This window comes from Microtus oregoni, unplaced genomic scaffold (assembly GCF_018167655.1).
Source record: "Microtus oregoni isolate MIOR12 unplaced genomic scaffold, Mior012 000007F_ref0000211, whole genome shotgun sequence".
NCBI classification, from domain to species: domain Eukaryota; kingdom Metazoa; phylum Chordata; class Mammalia; order Rodentia; family Cricetidae; genus Microtus; species Microtus oregoni.
Genome location: NW_024543066.1, coordinates 22453915 through 22474194, shown reverse-complemented (window position 1 = coordinate 22474194; position 20280 = coordinate 22453915). Strand labels below are relative to the sequence as shown.

The 20280-nt window shown below is 45.4% G+C and overlaps 1 protein-coding gene across 2 annotated transcripts in view; it reads left to right on the top strand.

Moving 5' to 3' along the window:
• Cnnm4 (cyclin and CBS domain divalent metal cation transport mediator 4) overlaps positions 1–20280 on the top strand; it is a 42883-nt gene that overhangs the window by 11060 nt on the left and 11543 nt on the right. For both annotated transcript variants that reach the window (XM_041655808.1, XM_041655809.1), the window contains exon 2: positions 20106–20249. In XM_041655808.1, the coding sequence (XP_041511742.1) occupies positions 20106–20249 (144 nt within the window). The remainder of the gene's footprint in view (positions 1–20105; positions 20250–20280) is intronic.

The following is a 20280-nucleotide window of genomic DNA, read 5'->3' as shown; positions in this document are numbered from 1 at the left end:
TCCTAGGTGGATGCTGAGGCTCAGAGAGGCTGAGGCTCCCTCACGTGGTGGCTTAGGTGACACCCCATGCTGTTGGTCCTAGAAACCGCACTGTTAAGCACTGGGCTGTGGCACTTCAGTTAGCTGTTTAGAGAGAGACTGTAAGAGGCTTGGGAATGGTGAGTGGGGGAAGGGAAGGATGGCTCTAGGACTGTGATTCTGGCCATTAGGGAGGCTGAGGCAGGAGGATTGCAAGTTCAAGGCCTGTCTGGACTTTAGCATGAGTGTGGAGGCCAGTGGGGCCCTTTCAGGGATAGGTTCTCAGCTTCCGCCTTGTGGGTTCTAGGAATTGAACACAGTTCTCCAGTCATGGCTTGTGTAGTCCAGGCTGGATCCGCCTGCCTTTGCCTCCTGAGTGCTGGGTTTAAAGGTGTGTGACACCATGCTTGGCATTTTTCCTTTTTTTTTTTTTATTTTTTTGAGGCAGAGTCTCACTAAGTACCCTTGACTGTCCCTCAACTGATAATCCTAATTCAGTTTCCCCAAGTGTCAGGATTATAGGTGTGTGCCATCATGCCTATTTTAACATGTTCGTTATGTGTACACATTGTAGAATGACTATATTGAGCTAATGTATGAATTCCCTCACATAATTAACATTGCTTGTGTGTGTGTGTGTGTGTGTGTGGTGAGAACACTTAGTCTCGCATTGTTAGTGAATGCAGTCACCATGTTGTACAAGAGAGCTGTTCAACTCATTTCCCAGAACAGTATCTGCCCAGTCCCCAGTCAGTCCCTCTCTTGCTTTTCAAGACTTTTGATGACTTGAGCATCTTGTTTTTTTTTTTTTTTTTTTTTTTTTGTTTTTGTTTTTGTTTTTCGAGACAGGGTTTCTCTGTGGTTTTGGAGCCTGTCCTGGAACTAGCTCTTGTAGACCAGGCTGGTCTCGAACTCACAGAGATTCGCTTGCCTCTGCCTCCCGAGTGCTGGGATTAAAGGTGTGCGCCACCACTGCCCGGCTTTTCTTTTGGAGACAGTGTCTTTTTTTTTTTTTAATTTATTTATCCATTATGTGTACAACATTCTGCTTCCATGTATGCCCACACACCAGAAGACGGCACCAGGTCTCATTACAGATGGTTGTGAGCCATCATGTGGTTGCTGGGAATTGAACTCAGGACCTCTGGAAGAGCAGTCAGTGCTCTTAACCTCTGAGCCATCTCTCCAGCCCTGAGACAGTGTCTTTCTATGCAGCCTTGGAAATCACTATGTAGAACAAGTTAGGTTTGAACTGCCTTCCAAGTGATAGGATTAAAGGGGTGCACCACTTAAAAAAAAAAGACAATTAAGAAAACCCCAAACAGTTGCCTGCATACTCTTGTATTAACTACTGAATAAAAAGACTTCTTTCTGCTGGTGCACTCCTTTAATCCCAACACTCGGGAGGCAGAGGCAGGCGGATCTCTGTGAATTTGAGGCCCACCTGGTCTACAAGAGCAAGTTCCAGGGCAACAAGGTCTGTTACACAGAGAAACCTTGTTTTGAAAAACAAACACACATACACACACAAAGATACAGGTTTTCTCAATAACCGGTGGCGTATGTATGAGGTTGTCTCTAGTCTCTAGTCCAATAATCTATTTATTACTCCTTGTTCCAATACTACCTTGACATAATGCAATGACTTTTTACTAAGTTGGTATCCGGTAACAGTGAGGCCTTTGCTTTTAAGGGCATCTTGGCCATCCTTAGCTTTTCTCCTGGGAATTTCTATGGGACTGTAGCATAGATGTCAGTCGCAGGTGGGGTCCTTATTCCCTTGTGCACTTCTGACCAACTTGTTATAAGTTTTGGGTTCCCCACAGACCTCCTCAGGTTTACTAATTTTAATTTTTGGTGCTATGGATTGGAGGTTGAACATAAGTCTGAAATATGCAAGACAAAAGCTCTGCTGCTTATACAAGCGGCCTTTCCCAGCCCCGTTAATTCACTAGAACAATTCAAAAGAACTGGGGAAGTGCAGCGCGCAGGATTGCAGTAGCATGTTGAAGGGTGCATATAGGCAAGTTCAGGGAGAGCTGGGGTTTCAGGGTCTGTGCCTGTGGAGTCTAGGCAACTTCCCTCCTGCGACAGCAGTGTGATCACCAGCCGGAAAACCCCACCCAGCTTGCGTCAAGGCTGCATTATGTAGGTATGATTGATTAAAGTCATTGCCCTCAGAACTGAACTCGGTCCTCAGTCCCCCCATCCAGAAGCCCAGCAGTGCAAAGCCCCAAGCTTGAGTTACTGAGTTTGGTCTTCTGGAGAGCAACTCCTGAAGCTACCTGGTAGCCTTCCCTGAGCTGCCTCCTTAGTGTAGCAAAGACACTTGGGCTTTTGAAGCCCTGTGCTAAGAACCAGGGTTAAACACCAGATGTGCTCTTTTATCATACATACAAATACAGAGAAATAGAATTAACTTTTATTGTTGACCTTGTTATCAACTCATTCAGGCTAATAATACTTATTATATACTCTTTTGGATTTTGTGCGGTTATATCATCTGTGAATGATGGTGTTTTATTTATTCATTGCCAAATCTTTTATATTCTCCATCTTGTTTTTGTCTTATTTCAGTGGTTGGGACATCACAGGTCATGGCATCCTCACCTCAATCTTAATTTAGGGAACATTTTCAAAACCGGTTATCATGAGCTGCTGTCTTAGTTAGGGTTTCTATTGCTGGGAAGAGACACCATGACCATGCCAACTCTGATAAAGGAAACATTTAACTGGGGTGGCTTACAGTTTACAGCCATGTCCCAACATGATGATAATGGACTAAAACACATACATAAACACACACACATACATACATACATACACACACATACACACACACACACACGCACGCACGCACATAGTTAGTAGACAACTGTGGATTCAGGCTGCTAGATTTGCATGGCAGTTCCCTTTACATGTTGATATGATTGAATGATTAACCCCTTTTTTCTGAAATGTACTGATTTTTTTCCCCATGTTGATTGAAACATTGCTCGACTGGAGTCAGCCTGTTTTACTCATGATTTATTACCCCCCTTTAACATCACTAAATTTAATTTGCTAATATCTTTCCTGGGAATGTTGGCACCTATATTCATGAGAGATGGAGCTATAATTGTTTTTCCTGCTATTAGAAGATGCCATCAGCTTTTTTAATAGCAGGAAAAATAATTGTTTAATAATTAAGTCTTTCCCCTTCTTGTAATTAATATCTTACTTTAGGTGAGCAAGTTTAAACGTATCAGAGAATCCTCTCTTCCTCATCTCTCCCTCCCTGATCTAGTACTGACTTCTTACATTACCTCTGCGATTGCTGTAGTTTTCCTCCTTCAGGTTTGACTATCAAGATCTAGAATAATTTTAATAGTTTGTAAACAATTTGGAAATGGCATATGACTCCTAGGAATCAACTGGGGTTCACCAAGGGGAAAAATTGCTAACTTTCTTTTCATTAATGTGTAATGGGGTAGAATTACTACGTTCATGGGGTAGAATTACTGCGATGGTGGAAAACCAGTCGCAGGTTAGAATGTGCGTGGATTTCAGCAAAGCCTTTAGAAGAATTTCCTATCAAATATTTATGGCTAACATGCACGTGTGTGCTTACTATGGCCTGACTTTTTGATAGATATGGCAGTAAATTATTGGCTAACTGCCCACAGGTTTGAAGAATAGGAACCTCCCAAGGCGGTGAGCTTGGAGCAAAGACCTGATGGAGACAGGGCTCTTTGGCTGGGGAACTCTGGAAGAGGAGGCCTGCACGCCCTGCGTCGAGCTCTATGATTCCACTAGACAAAGCTGAGGGGCTCCTGACACAAGAGAACTGGGTGGCAAGGGAGCTGCAGTTTGCTGGAACAGGATAAACCCGGAAGGAGGCAGGCAGTGCTGGTGTAGCACTGGAATCCCTGGGCCCTCCAGGCTCCATGGCTCCGCCTTCTTTCTCTTTGGAGAGACACCAGGTTATGGGGCCAGGTCAGCCTCTGGGCTGGACTTGGTCACACTCCTCTCTCATTTCCATCCATTGCAAGCAGTGGAGCCAGTTCTGTGTTTTAGTCCTTGCTGCCTGACTCTGGATCCCTGCTTTCTCGTGAGTCCTAACTGTCCCTAACCATCCCACCCAGACACCTTAGATCTGAACTGAATCTATATTAGATAATTTCAGAAACTTTTAAAGAACCCATCCTCAGACGCCTATCTCAAATACATGGAAATACAGATACAGGAGTTTCCAGTATCTATCTATCTGAGGCTAGCCTTAAATTCACATCTGGCTCAATAAAAACTTAATGACACAGGAAACAAAAGAATGTAAAATACTTAAAAGGCAAAATGCAAAGCCCCACATGTGGTGATCTAGTTCAGATAGTTGAAATCTGTGGATTGTTACCTGTAGAGATAGAGTTTTTATTTTTTTGAGACAGTTGTGCTATGCTAATCAGTTCCATTCGTCCCAGAACTCATGCTTCTTCTGCATCTGCCTCTTCAGGGCTGGGATTGTATGTCCATGATACTAATGCTAGACATTCTGTGTGTTCATTGGAAAATACCCCACTCCCTAAAAACTTACAGCCAGCTATAGTTATTTCGGAAAGGTAGGCATATTTTTGCATGCTAGGGATTAAGCACCAAACATTGTGGATTGCTGTTAAACTACACTCCCAGCAAGACAAGATTATAAATACGCTTCATATCCTTGCTTCCTCTTTTGTACCAATGCCAGGGTGTGTGTGTGTGTGATAGTAAACATTTGTAGATGTGTGTTATATACATATATACACATACAGAGTGGTGGCACATGCCTTTAATCTCAGCTTTCAGGAGACAGAGGCAGCTAGATCTCTGGGAGTTTAAGGCCAGCTTGGTCTTCATAGTGATTTCCAGGACAGCTAGGGCTATGTAGTGAAACCTTGTCTCAAAAACACAAATATATATGCCTACCTTTCCAAGATAGCTGCAGCTCACTGTAAGATTTTGGGGAGTGGGGAGTATTTTTAAATGAATACACACACATATGCATGCACATGTATGATAATATTTTTACTTTTAACCGGCCATTTGTGGGTTGGAAATGTAGTTTAGTTGGTGGGATACTTGCTTTGCATACCTGAAGTGCCAGTACTCCACAAACTGAGCGTGATGGTGCCTGTGTATAAAACCCCAGTGCTTGAGAGGGAGAGGCAGGAGGATCAGAAATTTCAAGGTATCCTCAGCTGCATTTGAGGTCAGCTTGGCTACGTGAAACCATGCCTCAAAAAAGAAAAAGTCCCTTTGTACAAGTATTTGTACAAATACTGGTGATTTTTTTTATCTTGACTCAAGCTACAGTCAACTGAGAAGAAGGAACTTCCGTTGAGAAAATGCCTCCATCTGATTGGCATATAGACACACCTGTGGGACATTTTCTTGATTGACGATTGATGAGGGAGGGCCTAGCCCACTGTGGGCGCTGCCACCCCTGGGCATGTGATATTGGGTATATAAGAAAGTAAAGTGCACAAGCCATGAAGAGCAAGCCAGTGAGCAGCCTGTCCCCTGGCCTCCACCCCAGTTCCAGCTCCAGATTCCTGCCCCGAGTTCTGTCTTAACTTTCGTCCATGGACTGTGTCTCAGCTTAGTTTATAAGCCAAAGAATCTCTTTCCTTCCCAACTTGCCTTTTTTTCGGGAGTGGAGTGGGTCATGGTCTTTATCACAGTAATGGAAACCTCACCAAGATAGCAAGTTTGAGGACAGCCTGAGCAAAACTCTGTCTCCAAAAAAGTCCTCTTGAGCTACAAATTGAAATATTAGATATCTGCAGGTATAGTTTTACAGATGTTTACAGATAAAGCCTGCGCTTTACTTCAAAACACAAAAGCCAGTAAAGTGAGTGGGGGTAAAGAGGAAGCAAGATTGGCCAGGAGTAGTTAAGTATTTAAAGTAGAGGAGGCTGCAATTATGTTATTATCTCTACTTTTGTGTGCGTTTAATATTTCCCATCATAAAAAGGTTCAAAACCTAGAGATTAACAATGGAATGAAAAAAATCAAGAGCATGAGCATGTCCCTGGGGTAGGGGACCAGTCTCAGAATCCCTGTCTTGTTTTTGTCAGCAGCTCCACCCCTGGGTGCTGAGGTTAGTTTGGCCAGGGCACACAGGCATTATCACCTCCTGGCATAATGACCCTGGATGTGGCTTCTCTAGTTAAATTCAGGGTCGAGGTCTGTAGTAGGAGACTCAGTGGCACTTTCTGGGATCCTTCTCAGGACACAACTGTGGAGACAAACAGACTTCTGGAGGGAAGGTCACCCAAGGCTGTGATGGCGACACCATGTGGGCATCTCTGTATAAGGAGGCAAGCAAGAGAGGCACGGCCATCTTGATGCGGCTGTTGTTTCTTTTAACTAAATTTCATTTATTTAGCTATGTAGGTAGGTAAATAGATAGATGGACAGACAGACAGTGTGTGCACACGTATTGCAGCATAGGTGTAGTGGTCAGAGGATAGCTTGCCTAAGTGGGTCCTTTCCTCCTACCATGTGGATCCTGGGCTGGGAATTGAGCTCAGGTCGTCAGGCTTGGTGGCAAGTGCCTTTATCCATCCACTAAGCCATCCCACTAGCCCTAGTCTTACTTCTTTTCTGCCAGTGGGGCCCCACCGTGTTGTTCATCCTGGTATTAGGTAAACTTCCTAAGCAGCCAGCCTCCTGAAGGACTGAGACTGCAGGGCTATTCTGCAGGGCTTTTCCTTTTTTCTTCTTCTTTTATTTACAAGATTTATTTATTTATTTATTTTGTGTACAGTGGTCTGCCTGCATGTGTCCCTGCAGACAGAAGTTGGCACCAGATCTTATTACTGGTGGTTGTAAGCCACCATGTGGTTGTTGGGAATTGAACTCAGGACCTCTGGAAGAGCAGTCAATGCTCTTGACTGCTGAGCCATCTCTCCAGCCCCAGCACAGGGGTTTTCCTAACTTTTTGTTATATACCCTATTCAAAAGAGGTGATTTTTAGTTTCTCTATCTGTTCTTTCAAAAAATTATATATGTATAGGAACCTTTTAGATAGTATATTTCATAAAACAAGCAACTAAAAGCAATTTTCCATACACTTATTATTATGTGTATATGTACATGCAAGAGTGTACCCTGGTGTGTGCGTGTGGTCAAGGGACAACTTGCAGAAATGGGTTCTCTCTTCTACCATGGGAACAATAGATCAAACTCAATGCAGGGACCTTTACCCACTGAGCCATCTCACCAACCCAACATAATTTTTAAACAAGAAAAGATGAAGTCACCATGTTTAAATTTGTTTTCCTAATAGTTAATACTGTATGTTAGCTTTAGAACAAAGTCTGTTCTCTCTCAAGACACAAAGTACACCCAGGGTGGGATCCACAGTTAATGACAGTAGCTAGAAGTCGGCTTTAAATGGCGTTCTTAGGGAACAATTTTGAATCATTGTGGCCAGCTCCCGTCAGCCCCAGCCCAGTCATCACACTTCCCCATGCTGTGGTCAGCAAGGCTGGCCTCCCTAGCCTGCTGCCTTCTGTCTTCATGTTCCCTCCCGCCTGCCGTTGGCTTCTAGGAGTCACAGTTGAGCCTCTGTCTGCTTGGTGAGGATTTGACTGACTTAGTGTAAGGAACCCCTCCGGTGTGTTCCCTCTCGGCTGCTGGGGAGAGGGTAGAATGTACGGACCCTCCCCATGCACAGGCAGATTCGGACAGGGCCTTGGTTAGTCTGTGTGCAAATAAAAGGGAACTTTACTCATTTTGGATTTGGACCTAAGTGTGAGCAGAGCTGGCACTGATAGGTTCCGGGTAGGCCTGGCTCTGCAGTCTGTGTAGTGTCCTTGTATTGTGCTGTCCCCAGGAACCCTCTCCTCTCCTGGCTCCCCACCTGTGTTTTTGGCAAGTTGGCCACGGTGGCTACCTCACTGCCTCTCTTTTCTTTGAGGTTGTCATCTATCAACTTTTCTCTCTTTTTTCTGCTTTACTCCATCGTTTTTTCCTTTGTCGTTTCTTCTCTCTCTCTCTTTCTTTTTTTTTTTCTAAAAGAGATACCTGGGACTGGAGAGATGGCTCAACAGTTAAGAGCTTTGCTCTTGCATAGGACCTGGGTTTGGGTCCCAGCATTCACAAGATAGCTCACACCTGTCTGTAATTCCAGTTCAGAGGGTCTGATGCCCTCTTCTGGCATTCAAGGGCACTGCATGCACCAAGTACATGTATATGCACAGATCTACCTGCAAGCAAAACACCCACACACATGAAATAATATAAATAAATATTTTTAAAAGATTAAAAGCTTATCTAATCCAGACATGGTGCCACACACCTTCAACCCCATCATTTGATCGTGCCCATCACAAATAGAGGCACGAGGATCTCTGAGATCCAGGCCATCTAGGGCTACATAGTGAGATTCTATCTCAAAAAAATTAAGTCAAAAACTTAGTTATGACGCACTGTTCTCATTGATGGCATCTATTGAATTGCTTGCTGGTTTATTGAGCATCCACTATAAATAGCCTTATGCAAGATGTAGAGGAGCGGATAGGAATTAGCACCCGTGACTCTGCTGGGAAGAGTGGAAACCTGAGCTCCCACTGAGAAGGGGGTAGAGAGCATACTAAGTGTGCCATTGTAGGGACCCTTTGGCCCGGTAACTCTGTTTTGCAAATGTATGGGACTAATTCCTGTGAGTCAAGCAATAGATGTTTATGCAGAGGTTTTCGCTACAGTATTAGACACAAAAGCTTGGTCATAATTTGCCTGTCCCTTGGAAGGAAGGAGGCTGGTATGGCAGTGGCACACCTGGTGGTCTAGTGGGCGAAACTGGGATCCAAGTGAACTGGCTGAGGACAAAAGCCAAGGCTCAGGAAGGGGCACACTCTTTTCTTTTTGCTTTTAGTGTGTGTGTGTGTGTGTGAATGTGAATATTTTGCCTACCTGCATTCATGTGTACCATGTTGGAGTCCTTGAAAATGGGGCTATGTATGATTGTGAACCATCATGTGAGTGCTGGGATTTGAACTCAGGTCCTCTGCAAGAACAAGTGCTTTTAACCACTGAGCCAGCTCTCCAGTCTTTTTTGAGACAGGCTTTCCCTATGCTACCTTGGCTGCCCTGGAACTGGATATGTAGATGAGGCTAACCTTAAACTCACAGAAATCCTCCTGCCTCTGCCTTTTTTGGGCTAAGATTAAATTGTGCCACCACGCCCAGCCCTATTTACTTAGTTTTGAGCTGGATTTTGTTATATTGCCTGAGTTAGTAAAAAAGAAACTGCTTGCTTTCCGCGGCTCATCGTGAAAGCGGCATTCTCATCATTTTTCTTCTGCAAAACTGAGAAAACAGAGTAGAAGTTAGTATAAAATGCCATTTCTGCATTGTGAAGCATGGCCACCACTCTTCCTGCACTGGCTTTTGTTGCTGCCCTTGTTTGCTGCTCTGAGCCAGTCTCACTGGGTAGTCCATCCTGACGTCAAATTCACTCTGTAGTCCTGGCTGGTCTTGAACTAGTGATCCTTTTGCCCCAGCCTAAAGTGCTAAAATTACAGGCATGCACCACCACGCCCAGCTCTGTGGTGGTCATAACTTTTCTGTTTGTTTTGTGCCTATTGTGAATCACTAGTTCCTTCAGTAAATTTAGGTCTGAGTCATCCCTTTTAGTGGCTGCAGTTCTGTGTTATAAATATTGGCTGGGTCTTCCTGGATACACCTTGCACACTCTGGGTGTTTCCTTAGTAGTAAGTCACTAGGAGTGGAAGAAAGGGCTGGGTCCAAGGTCTTGCACATTGTGCACTTTAACACACTGCTATGTTCCTGAAGGAAATAGTTAAACCCCAGCAGCAGTGACTGGTTCTTCTACTAATGCAGAGTACTGCTCTGATGAATCAAAAAGCCTCGGTAGCTCACTGGGTTAGGGCTCTAGCATTGCCAAGACAACACAGCAACAAACTCCTAGGTCATTTTTAGAGTTTGCGTCTCATTGGATCAGTTTGTAGTCAATGTATTTGTAATTAAAAGTAAGCTTGTGGGCAGGGGACTGCAGTGAACCTCAGGCCACCCTGAGGTGCAAATGGAGACCCTCTGTCAAAAGAAACCAAAACAAATCACCAGGAGCCAAAGAGATGGCTCAGTGGCTAACAAGCAGACATAAAACAAACGTGATTTTCCCCCTTGGTTTATAAAGGCTTGCAGTGAGGGCTGGCCCAATTAGCCTAGTACCTTCCAGTGAATAGTCTCTTTTTTCTTTTGATTCAAAATGTCAGATTTGTAATATGATACCACACACACACACATACACACAGGGCGGGTGCCAACTGGAGGTTTTGTTTTGTTTTAAAAGCAAGGTTAGTTTGGTTGACCTGAAGCTCTCTATATAGCCCAGGCTAGCTTTGAACTTGTGGCAATCCTCCTGCCTCTGTCTTCCAAATATTGGACCTTATTTCTGAACTCTTGAGCGCTGCTGTGGTCACTGTAGTCTTATTACTAGGCACGGTGGCGTGTGCCTTTAAGAGAGGCCAAGGTAAGAGGGTTACTTGAACCCAGGAACCCAGGACTTGGAGAGAAGCTTAGGCACCATAATGAGACAGTATTGAAAATATTGAATCACAGTATTGAGAATGAATAAAATGTGAGCCTGTGAGCTGGCTCAGAGGGCAAAGGTTCTTACTTCACAAGCTAACCTACCTAAGATAGAGCCCTAGAACCAATAAATATGGAATGAGAGAACCAACCTCCAACCTCCATCTGTGCACTGCGGCATGACCTCCCCCCCCCCCACACACACACAGAGAAATAATAATAAATGAAATTATTGAAGTATGTAAGTGAAATTGATTGAATTGAATTAAGGGTTTCTTTAGCATTCCTTTCTGTTATGACTGGCTAATCTGTCATAACAGAATAGCCTAGCTGTGGATAAAGGGAGCTCTAATGTTTGAGTGGTCAGAGTGGGAGGGTTGTAAATGGAGGACCTTTATGTGAGACCACTGCTGTCCTGTGGTATAGCCTGTCTATGATACTCCCGGGCAGTTGGGCAGACTGGTTCTCTTATCTGTTTTCCAGGGAAACAAGGGTGGCCATGCCCCTCCCTAGCCTGCCTACTCACATGATTCCCTTAGATCAGTGGTATTGGCCCGCCTCTCAGTGTTCAGGCAACCCCATTTTTTTTCTTTATTATTTATTGGTGTTAATTATCATTATTTTACGTAGAGTCTGGGGATCAAACTTGGGTCCTTGTGTTTGCAAGGCAAGTACTTTACCAACTGTGCCATCTCCTCAGCCTCCCGCTGTTTTCTTACAGCCTTGGAAACCCAGCGTGGCTGGGCGCAGTGGTTGCAGGTCCAGTCTGCTGGGCAACCACAACCTCTTGGTCTCCTAGCTTCTGCCAGGTCATGTGTCCAGCCTGGGAGATGAACCTAAGATGATGGATAAATTGTCCCAGTCTTCCCAGGCTGGAAGGCAAGGTGCTTGTCCCACTCTGGCTGACTCCTCTCCCACCCCTTCGTGCTGGGAAGGGTGGCTGCTCCTCCTGCTGGGTGAGGTCAGCACTATTAATAGCCAGCTTAATCCTGCTCAAGCCTGGGCAAAGGGAGGCAAAAGGAGACAGTTGCTGGGGAGTCAGAGTGCCCAGCCATCTCTAGGTGCAGAACTTAGCCTCAAGGCCATGGTGTCTAGCCACCAAGTCGGCACCGAGGACCAGCTCTCGGAACTTGGGATTTTGATGTATTGAGTGACCCGGTGAGGAGGTCACTAAGGACACCATCTCTGGTAGTAAAGTTTTTTTGTGTGTGTGATCTGGGGCCTTGTTTCTTCCCCAGGAGAAAAGTAGCTGGGGCTGCTGGGGGCCCCTGTGGACTTTGAAACCCAGAACCCAATAACACATTTCCTTATAGTGTTGGATAGATTGTAAATTTTTTTTTTAAATGGGAGGGAGGAGGACATGACAGTTTGCTAAAATAAGTGCCATGCAGGGTGGGGTTCTGGCCTTCTAGGGCTTTAGAGGCCGCTGCTTTAAATCTGGGTGAGGGTTTGGAGCACCTGACACTGGTGAGCTGAAATCCCAATGCCGCGCAAGGAAGCGATGAGGTCTGGGCTGAGTGTAAAGAAAACCTTCCAGGCTAGCTGGGGTGATGTGTGAGCTTTGGGCGGAGAAGACAGATGCCATGCTTGGGCACGGTGCACAGGATGTAAACCCACTGTTTGGGAAGGGAGACGTGATCAGGAGTTCAAGGTCGTCTTAAGCTACCTAGTGAATTCAAGGTTAGCCTGGACTACAGGAGACTCTGGCTCAAACAAAAACAAACAAAAAAGTAAACAAAATCAGACACAACGTGGGAAACCTGGAAGCAAAAGGAGTTGCTGAGAGACTTGAGTGATAGGTTCTTTCTCTTCTTGCCTTCAATTTTTAACCTGTTCTATGTGAGACAGGGCCATGACTGAGGGGATTGGTGGAGGCCTCACCTATGGCTGTCTGGAGAGGGTAAGATTTCCCCTGACTAGTTCTGAATAAAGGTCAGTAAAGGGGAGAGTGGGCAAGCTTGCTGCAAGGTAAGACTTGAGATACTGAGGATTCCAGGGGATTCCAGGATGCTCCTTTTCCCGGTTCCCACCCCCTCAGTTGTCCCCTTTCAAACAGTGCTTGCATTTAGGAAGTCCCTGAGAAGCAGTTTCAGAGTGTCTTCACAGTATTCCTTTGCATCTCGTTTTGTTTTCGTGTGTGTCGGCATGCGCATGCTATGATGTACACGCTACGATGTACATGTGCTCTGTAATCTGTCCTCTCCTTCCTCCAAGACCTTAGCGTGTTGTGTGTGTGTGTCTGTGTGAGCAGATGACCTAGAGCTGTAGTTTCTTTCTGGCAGTTGTGAGCCACCCAGCATGGTGCTAGGAACTGAACTCTAACGTAATGCTGAGCCATCTTTCTAGCTCCCCACAATCCCACTTTTGAAAAAAAGTTACTTTGTGTGTTCCTTCTGATTATAAAATTAATACAATTAATTATAGATAATGTGGAAGTCTGTATAGAGGAAGATAAAAATGAAAAAGCCCATCCTTAGGTTATACCATATGAAATTGCTGTTTTGGGTCCAAAGTAGCCAAGTACCAGCAGTTATATATGTCTCAACCAAATATTAACATTTTATTATATTTCCCCAGTTGTTTCTCTTTAACGAATACTACTTTGAAAAATGTGGAATTTTCCACTGTAGGTACTATTTAAATACTCTTCATTTCTTGTCTCAGCCACAGCCCAAGTCCAGTCATCTAGTAGAATGATCATCAACAACAAAGTCAGGTAGCTCATTAAAATAAACTTTTATATTAGAGTTACAAACTTATAATAAAACTATAAGTTGAAGTCTTAAATTTATATATCTTATTTTGTTTTATTTCTTGGTGCTGGGGCATACAAGCTTTCTAATACTGAGCTGTACCCCCAGTTCCTGATCTAATATTATTATAATTATTTTGGTTTTTTTGAGACATGATTTCTCTGAGTAGCCCTGGCTGTCCTGGAATTCACTCTGTAGCCTAAGCTGGCCTAGAACTCAGAGCTCTGCCTGCATCTGCCTCCCAAATGCTAGGATTAAAGGCATGTGCCACCACACCCAGCTCAAAATAATTCTTTTATTTATTTTTTATTTGATATTTCAAGGCAGGGTTTTCCTATGTAGCCCCAGCTTATCCTGGAACTTTATCTGTAGACCAGGCTCGCCTCAAACTCACAGAGATTCTCCTGCCTCTGTCTCTGGAATGCTGGGATTAAAGGCATGCACCCCCCCATGCTTTATTATTTTTATAAAGTATTTTTCTTTATTCTTTGAAAATGTTGTATGTCATACGTAGTAGATACAATGTATTTTGGTCATATCCACTTCCAACCCCTCTAACATGTACCTTTCTAGCTTTGTAGCCTCTTTTCTTTTCCCTTAGTTCAGGGGCCAGAGAGATGGTTCAGTAGTCAAGAGTAAAGAAGCACAGAGGACCTGGTAAGGTCCTCTGGTGGTTCACAACCATCTGTAACTCCAGTTCCAGGGGATCCTCTGCCCTCCTTGGTCACAAGATACATGTCACACATATATATGTGCAGGCAAAACACATATACATAAAAAATAAAAATAAATAAAAAAAAGAAAGAAATCCCTTATGCCCGTTTGGGGCTACTCATATGCACACAGGTGTGGGGCCATCCATTAGAGTATTAATAACAACTTCCAGTTTTGCTGGCTTGTGCAAGCCTTGTGTGGGTAACCATAGCTGCTGTGAGTTCGTGGATGCATTGCCCGTGTCTTGTCCTCTCCATCCTCCAGCTATCGTGTCCTTCCCATCGCAGCCCTCCCGACGACCCCTGAGCCTTGGTTGTTGATGGTGGCGTGGGGTTGTGGTGGTGATAGCTGCCCCATTTAGGGCTGACCCCTCGCAGCCACTCTCAGCACCCTGACTAGTTAGGAATCTCTGCATTAGCTGCTGCCTACTGTAAAAAGTTTCTCTGACTAAGGTTGAGAACAGCACAAATCTGTGGGCATAAACATAAATAAACAAATATTTAGCAACATGACCATTTAGCCAAACAACTCTAAGCTCCAGTTTGGGGTCTATGACCTTCTTGGCGGTGGGCTTTTGACCAGGTTTATTGTACCAGACATGAATTCTCCCTTTGGAGCAGGCGTCACATCAGTCGGAAAGTGGTTGGTTACCCTGTAACAGCCATACCACTGTTGGCAGCAGTGGGCACGTCTTGACAGGCAGAGTATTGTTTCAGCATGCAGTGGTCAGTGATGGCTAAGCCCATGGACGACCTTTCATCCCCAGTGATCTATTTACTCTAAATGGGGAGTCAGTAGCATGGGAACTTCAAAATTACTAAAACCTAAAGTGTTTCTTTCTCCAATCTGCATCCCTTTCTCCTTCCCCTCACTTGCTACCTCTCTTTTGCAGCTGAGTAGATGAAGAGGAAGGGGAAGACAGGCAGCAAGGCTCACCACTGCCTCTGAATCTGACTGGCTGAAAGGACAAATGGGACTGTCTTAAGCAGAGATGGAAAGGCTGGGGGCATGTGAACTAGCTCTTAGCCCTTAGGTTCAAGGTGTTAAGGCTTTTAGCTTGCAGTTGAGTAGAAAGGTTGTGGGGCTCAGGAGAGGGCTATACAATTTTACTTCGAGTCTGGGAATGTAGCACAATTATTAGAGTGCTTGGCTAGCCTGCGCAAAGCCCTGGGTTGGATCGTGAGCACTTTAGAAACTGGGCAGGATGGTGCAGGCCTCTAACCCCAGAATTTGGGCAATGGTCACAGGAACCTCAGGAGTTCGAGGTTATTCTCAGACCCTACCTCAAAAACAAACAAACAAACAGCCCCCCCCCCAAAAAAAACACAAGGCTTTGTTTTTTGTTTTGTCTTGTTTTGAGATATCTTGACATATGACTATTTAAGTCACTAATCAAGGTACTGACTGCACAGACCCAGCCCTCCAGCACTAAGAAATCAGGAAGGAACCAGACTTAGTGGCATGCCTTCACACACATTTGTAACTCAAGCATTTAAAAAACTGAGTCAGGAGAACCATGAGTTCAAAGTTAGCTTGAGTTATATGGTATACTGTATTTCAAAAACAAAACACAGAAACCTGGTGTCTCACCATTGCTGTAACTCCAGTTCAGTTCTGGGGATCTGATGCCCCCTGCTGGCCTCCGGGGACATCAAGCATGCTTGTAGTGTACATGCATACATCCAGGTTAACACCTACACATGTAAGTTTGGTTCTTATTGTTGTCGTTTTAATTAAAAAGCAAACTAGAGCTGGGTGGTAGTGGCGCACACCATTAGTCCCAGCACTTGGGAGACAGAGGCGGGTGGATCTCTGTGAGTCAAGGCCAGCCTGGTCTACAGAGCTAGTTCCAGGAAAGGCTCCAAAGCTACACAGAGAAACCCTGTCTCAAAAACCAAAACCAAACCAAACCAAACAAACAAACATAAAACCCTAGAGACAGAGAGAGGAAGAAGCCCTGGGATCAGCCACAGCAGGACAATGGAAGAAGGGTTTTTAGGAGGGAGGGAGGCCTCTAAGAATGAAACCTCACCACTGAAGGTCACTGATGACCATGAAAGAAGGGTCTTTCACCAGAGAGGAAGGTTCTGCCGGGATGAACCTTTGTTCCTTTGACAAAGCTTACTAGAAAGAGGCGCATAGCCTGGGGGTCCTGAGCTGGCCCAGTAGAGGGTACTGAATGGCTTCTTAGCCAGAACATTTTTGTAGGGCCCAGTGGGCAAGCCATCTTTAGGGAAAGTGTCCAGAATTCTTAGCATAGAGCAGGACTGACTATTCAGTTTGGTTCCCCAGGGCTACACACCTACAATGTGCCTGTCACTTGTGTGGCTGCCACCAGAAGGTGCCTAAGTGTGACATTAGATCCCACAAAGGAGCCTCGAGGTAGAGGCCGAGTCAAGACAGCTCAGGTGGCTGTTGAGGGGTCAGCTTGTTCTATTTACAGTGGGCATTTCCGTCCTTTAGAGAAGCTGCCAGCCTTTCCTGTAGCCCCAGTAAAACCATGACTGTGTGTTAAGATTTGCTCAGAGCCTGTGGCTCTTTTGAGGAATTCACTGAAAGGTGTGGTAATTGAATTCCTGTCCAATCAGGATGCTTATTCCCCAAACCTTGTCAAAAGTTACAGGCTAGAGGCATGGCTGTCTGGTTAAGGGCACTTACTGTTGTTGGTTTGATTCCCAACAACACAGCTTACAACACCAATGACTCCAACTTCAGGGAATCTGGTGCCTTCTCATGTCTGTGCAGAGCTACACACACATGCACATCCCCTCCCCACATGCACATAATACGGAAGATGATGATGATGATACAGCCTGGACCAGAGACACAGACTCTTTCCCCATCCTAGAGACTCCCATCAGTTTCCCTTTGTCCTTGTAATTTTTCTTCTAGGTTTTATTTTGCAGTGCTGAGGATGAAGCCAGGGTTTGAGCACACCTGACACACATTCTACCCCTGAGCTACCGCTCAGACCTTTAGTTAGAACACATTCATCTAATAGAACAGCCTAGCAATGGCCAGAGAGAGGGTCAAGAGGACCCCCACGCACACCCAAACTCCATACACGGTTAAAATAGGATCCTGTCACCACTTCTAGATGTTTTTGGGCCAGTTCAAGCTCTTAGGCCTCTTCATTCCTGGGCAACCGATGACGTTGTTCTGCTGGTTAAGAGCGTGTGTGGGGTTCTGTTCTGCATTTTGTCCGTTCAGCCCTGTCACATTCTAAGAGCAGCTGGGGTCACTGTGTCTGCTGATTTAGGAGGGTTCTGCTTGGGGTTGTGAAGGAGAAGGTTGCAACGGACATCCTATCTTTTGTGTGTTTGTGCTTCTGTGACAGTTGTCTCTATAGGATAAATTCTTAGAGGTGTTGTTAAGTTCAAGTTACAGACCCCTCATTTTGAGACAACTTGCCTTGTCTTAGTCTGTTTAACTGTTATGCCCTATTACCTGTCCACCAGCTACACTGAATGTGAGGGCCTCTTCCTACGCCCCGCACATGCAGACATACTGGCCATCATCAGTAGGGTTTAAGTGGTGCCAGTCTGAAAGCTGCTAAAAGCTACATGCTTCCTTTTAATTCCTAGCCCTCTTTAGTCACGTAGCTCAAGGCCCTGGACATGTTGCTTGTTAGAGACACTCCTGAATGAGAAAGAGGTCCTAGAGTTGGGTACCAAGGTCTTGGCTCTGGCAGATATCTTGCGTTTGTTGGTTCCTCTCTAGACAGGCTCTGGGAATTTATTATTGGGTGCAGACATGGTTCTGCCTACAACCTGTGGGTGGCACAGTAACTGGCATACATGTAAAAACCTTAGAAGCAGAGTGCCCTCATCCTGTGGGTGAGCTGTGGCAGTTCACTTTCTTCCTGAGACCTCAGTTCTCCCCAGTCTCCCTAGGGGGATGCCAAGGGACCCTTAGGACTGAGGAGTCAGTCCCTCTTGGGACTGAGGCATTGTTTGTGGCCTGAAAACCCTGGCAAACACCCCCTCCCAAGAGTGTTTCGAATGAGTTCTAGCCTGAATGTGAGGCCTGTACATTAGTTTGGGGGATGGGGCAAGCCATGTGGGAGACCCAGACTTAACCTGCAGAATCTCCAGAGCTTTTACCTTAGATGGCTCTGAGTCTTCATGTTGCTGGCTGGTGGGCATGTGTGTATATGTGCCCTTTCATAGTTGGCTCTAAGCCTCCATGTGGCTGGCTGGTGGGCATGTGTGTATATGTGCCCTTTCATAGTTGACTCTAAGCCTGCATGTGGCTGGGTGGTGGGCATGTGTGTATATGTGCCCTTTCATAGTTGGCTCTAAGCCTGCATGTGGCTGGGTGGTGGGCATGTGTGTATATGTGCCCTAATAAGCACACCTTTTTATTCTTAGAGTGGGTCAAGCCCCTCTTGGCTAACTCTTTTTGTTCCCTGGGGTATGAGAGCCAGGTGGGCACCTCATAAAAAGCCTGAGAAGCATCTCTACCCACAATGCTTCTGCAGAAGGTCCTGGTGCACCTGCCTCTCGACTCTGTCTCAGACTGAGGGGAAGGAGTTGGGAGCCATGTGGCCTAGTTTTGGCCCAGTATATGAGTGCTTGTCCAGGGCATCTCCAGATGAGGCAAAAGCCCATGGGGACAGTCTCACTCAGCAAGGCCCAGTGAACTTCAGGACAGCATAGAATACTGCTGGGGCCGTGTGGCCTGCACACTCTCTTCTCTCTTGTAGTATTGATGATTCTCTTGGCACTATTAGTGTCATTTTGTCAATCTTGCATGGGACAGATGTAATCACTCCTGGAAACCCCATTTTTTTTCTTGATATATTTTCCCCTAAAATTCTTTGGAAGCTGATGCTTCTCAGGTTTCTTGTCTGGGGATGGCAGCTGTCACTCCAGACCTCAGGAGCTGTTCTGACTTAGTGCTGACAGGATCGGAGGCAGATCGCCCCTATTTCTGTAAATATGTTTTGAACGAGATTGTTGCTCTTGAAAATGTTTGCCTATGTCAACTACCTTTTAGTTTTTTTTTTTTTCCTTACCTTTCACACCTTTTAGTTTTGTAAGGACAGGATGTGCCTGGCTTGATATTTGGCCAAGCTAACAAAATGGTGTTTTCTTGGTTTAAAGATGTTTTGATGTAAACATTGGGAGAAAACATATTTGACATATTTTTGCCAGAGTTAACATTGGAGGATGGGAAGAACTTGTTTGTTAATATGGATAAACACCCTTGTTTTTGATGTATAAATAAAGACGGCTGGAGCTATTCAGGGCTGACCACTTGTGTGAAATTCATTTGGTGGTGGGGCAATTCATTTCTTTGCACCAAAGCCCCTTCCCCATCTCAGGACCTGAACCTAGGCTGTGACTTGACCACTCCAGGAAGGCCTTCCCAATTGTGGACGCTGCCTGGTCTGATACAGTGAGTTCGTTAGTGCTTTTGAGACCCAGAGCCTTGGCTTTGGGCAGTACAGCAGTCCTTGGTTCCCTGTAGGGGAGTTTGCTAGGCAGAACTGTGTTAGAGAACTGGGTGTGGTGGTCCATGAGGCCCTGGGCGGTGTGAGACCCCCTGTCCAGCTGGCATAGACACACCCCTGACCAAGGGCTTCCTGTGGTCTTGTACTATAGCCTCTCTTTCCTGGGGCCTCAGAATCCCTAACAGGCAGTGCCTGGCAGAGCCTGTCATTTTTATCCTCCTTAGGTTTTTTTCCTTCTTCTTCTTTGGTGTGTGACAGGGGGTTACATATAGTTCAGGCTGGCCTGGGATTGACTGTGTAACTCAGGATGGCCTCAACCTTGTAGCAATCCTCCTGCCTCTGCCTCCTGAGTATTAGAATGACAGATGTGAGTTACCACACCTGGTTTCCATCCTCTTTAAATAAAGGATCCCAAGTGTAATACATTTAAAAATACTGTGTTCGTAAGGGCAGTGTCTGCTTGTAGAAGAATCATCAGAAACCTGGGAAGGAAAGAAAACGGCAGGGACTCTGCCCCAGCGACTCAGCCCTAAACGTGTTGACCTTGTGCTGAGGGAGCTTCATACCTGACTTAGTGTTCTCTCCTACAGGGAAGTCCCACCTGGCCATCGTGCAGAAGGTGAACAATGAAGGGGAGGGCGACCCCTTCTACGAGGTGCTGGGCTTGGTCACGCTGGAGGACGTCATTGAGGAGATCATCAAATCTGAGATCCTGGACGAGTCGGACATGTACAGTGAGTACAGCCCTCTCCACGGGCCCAGAAT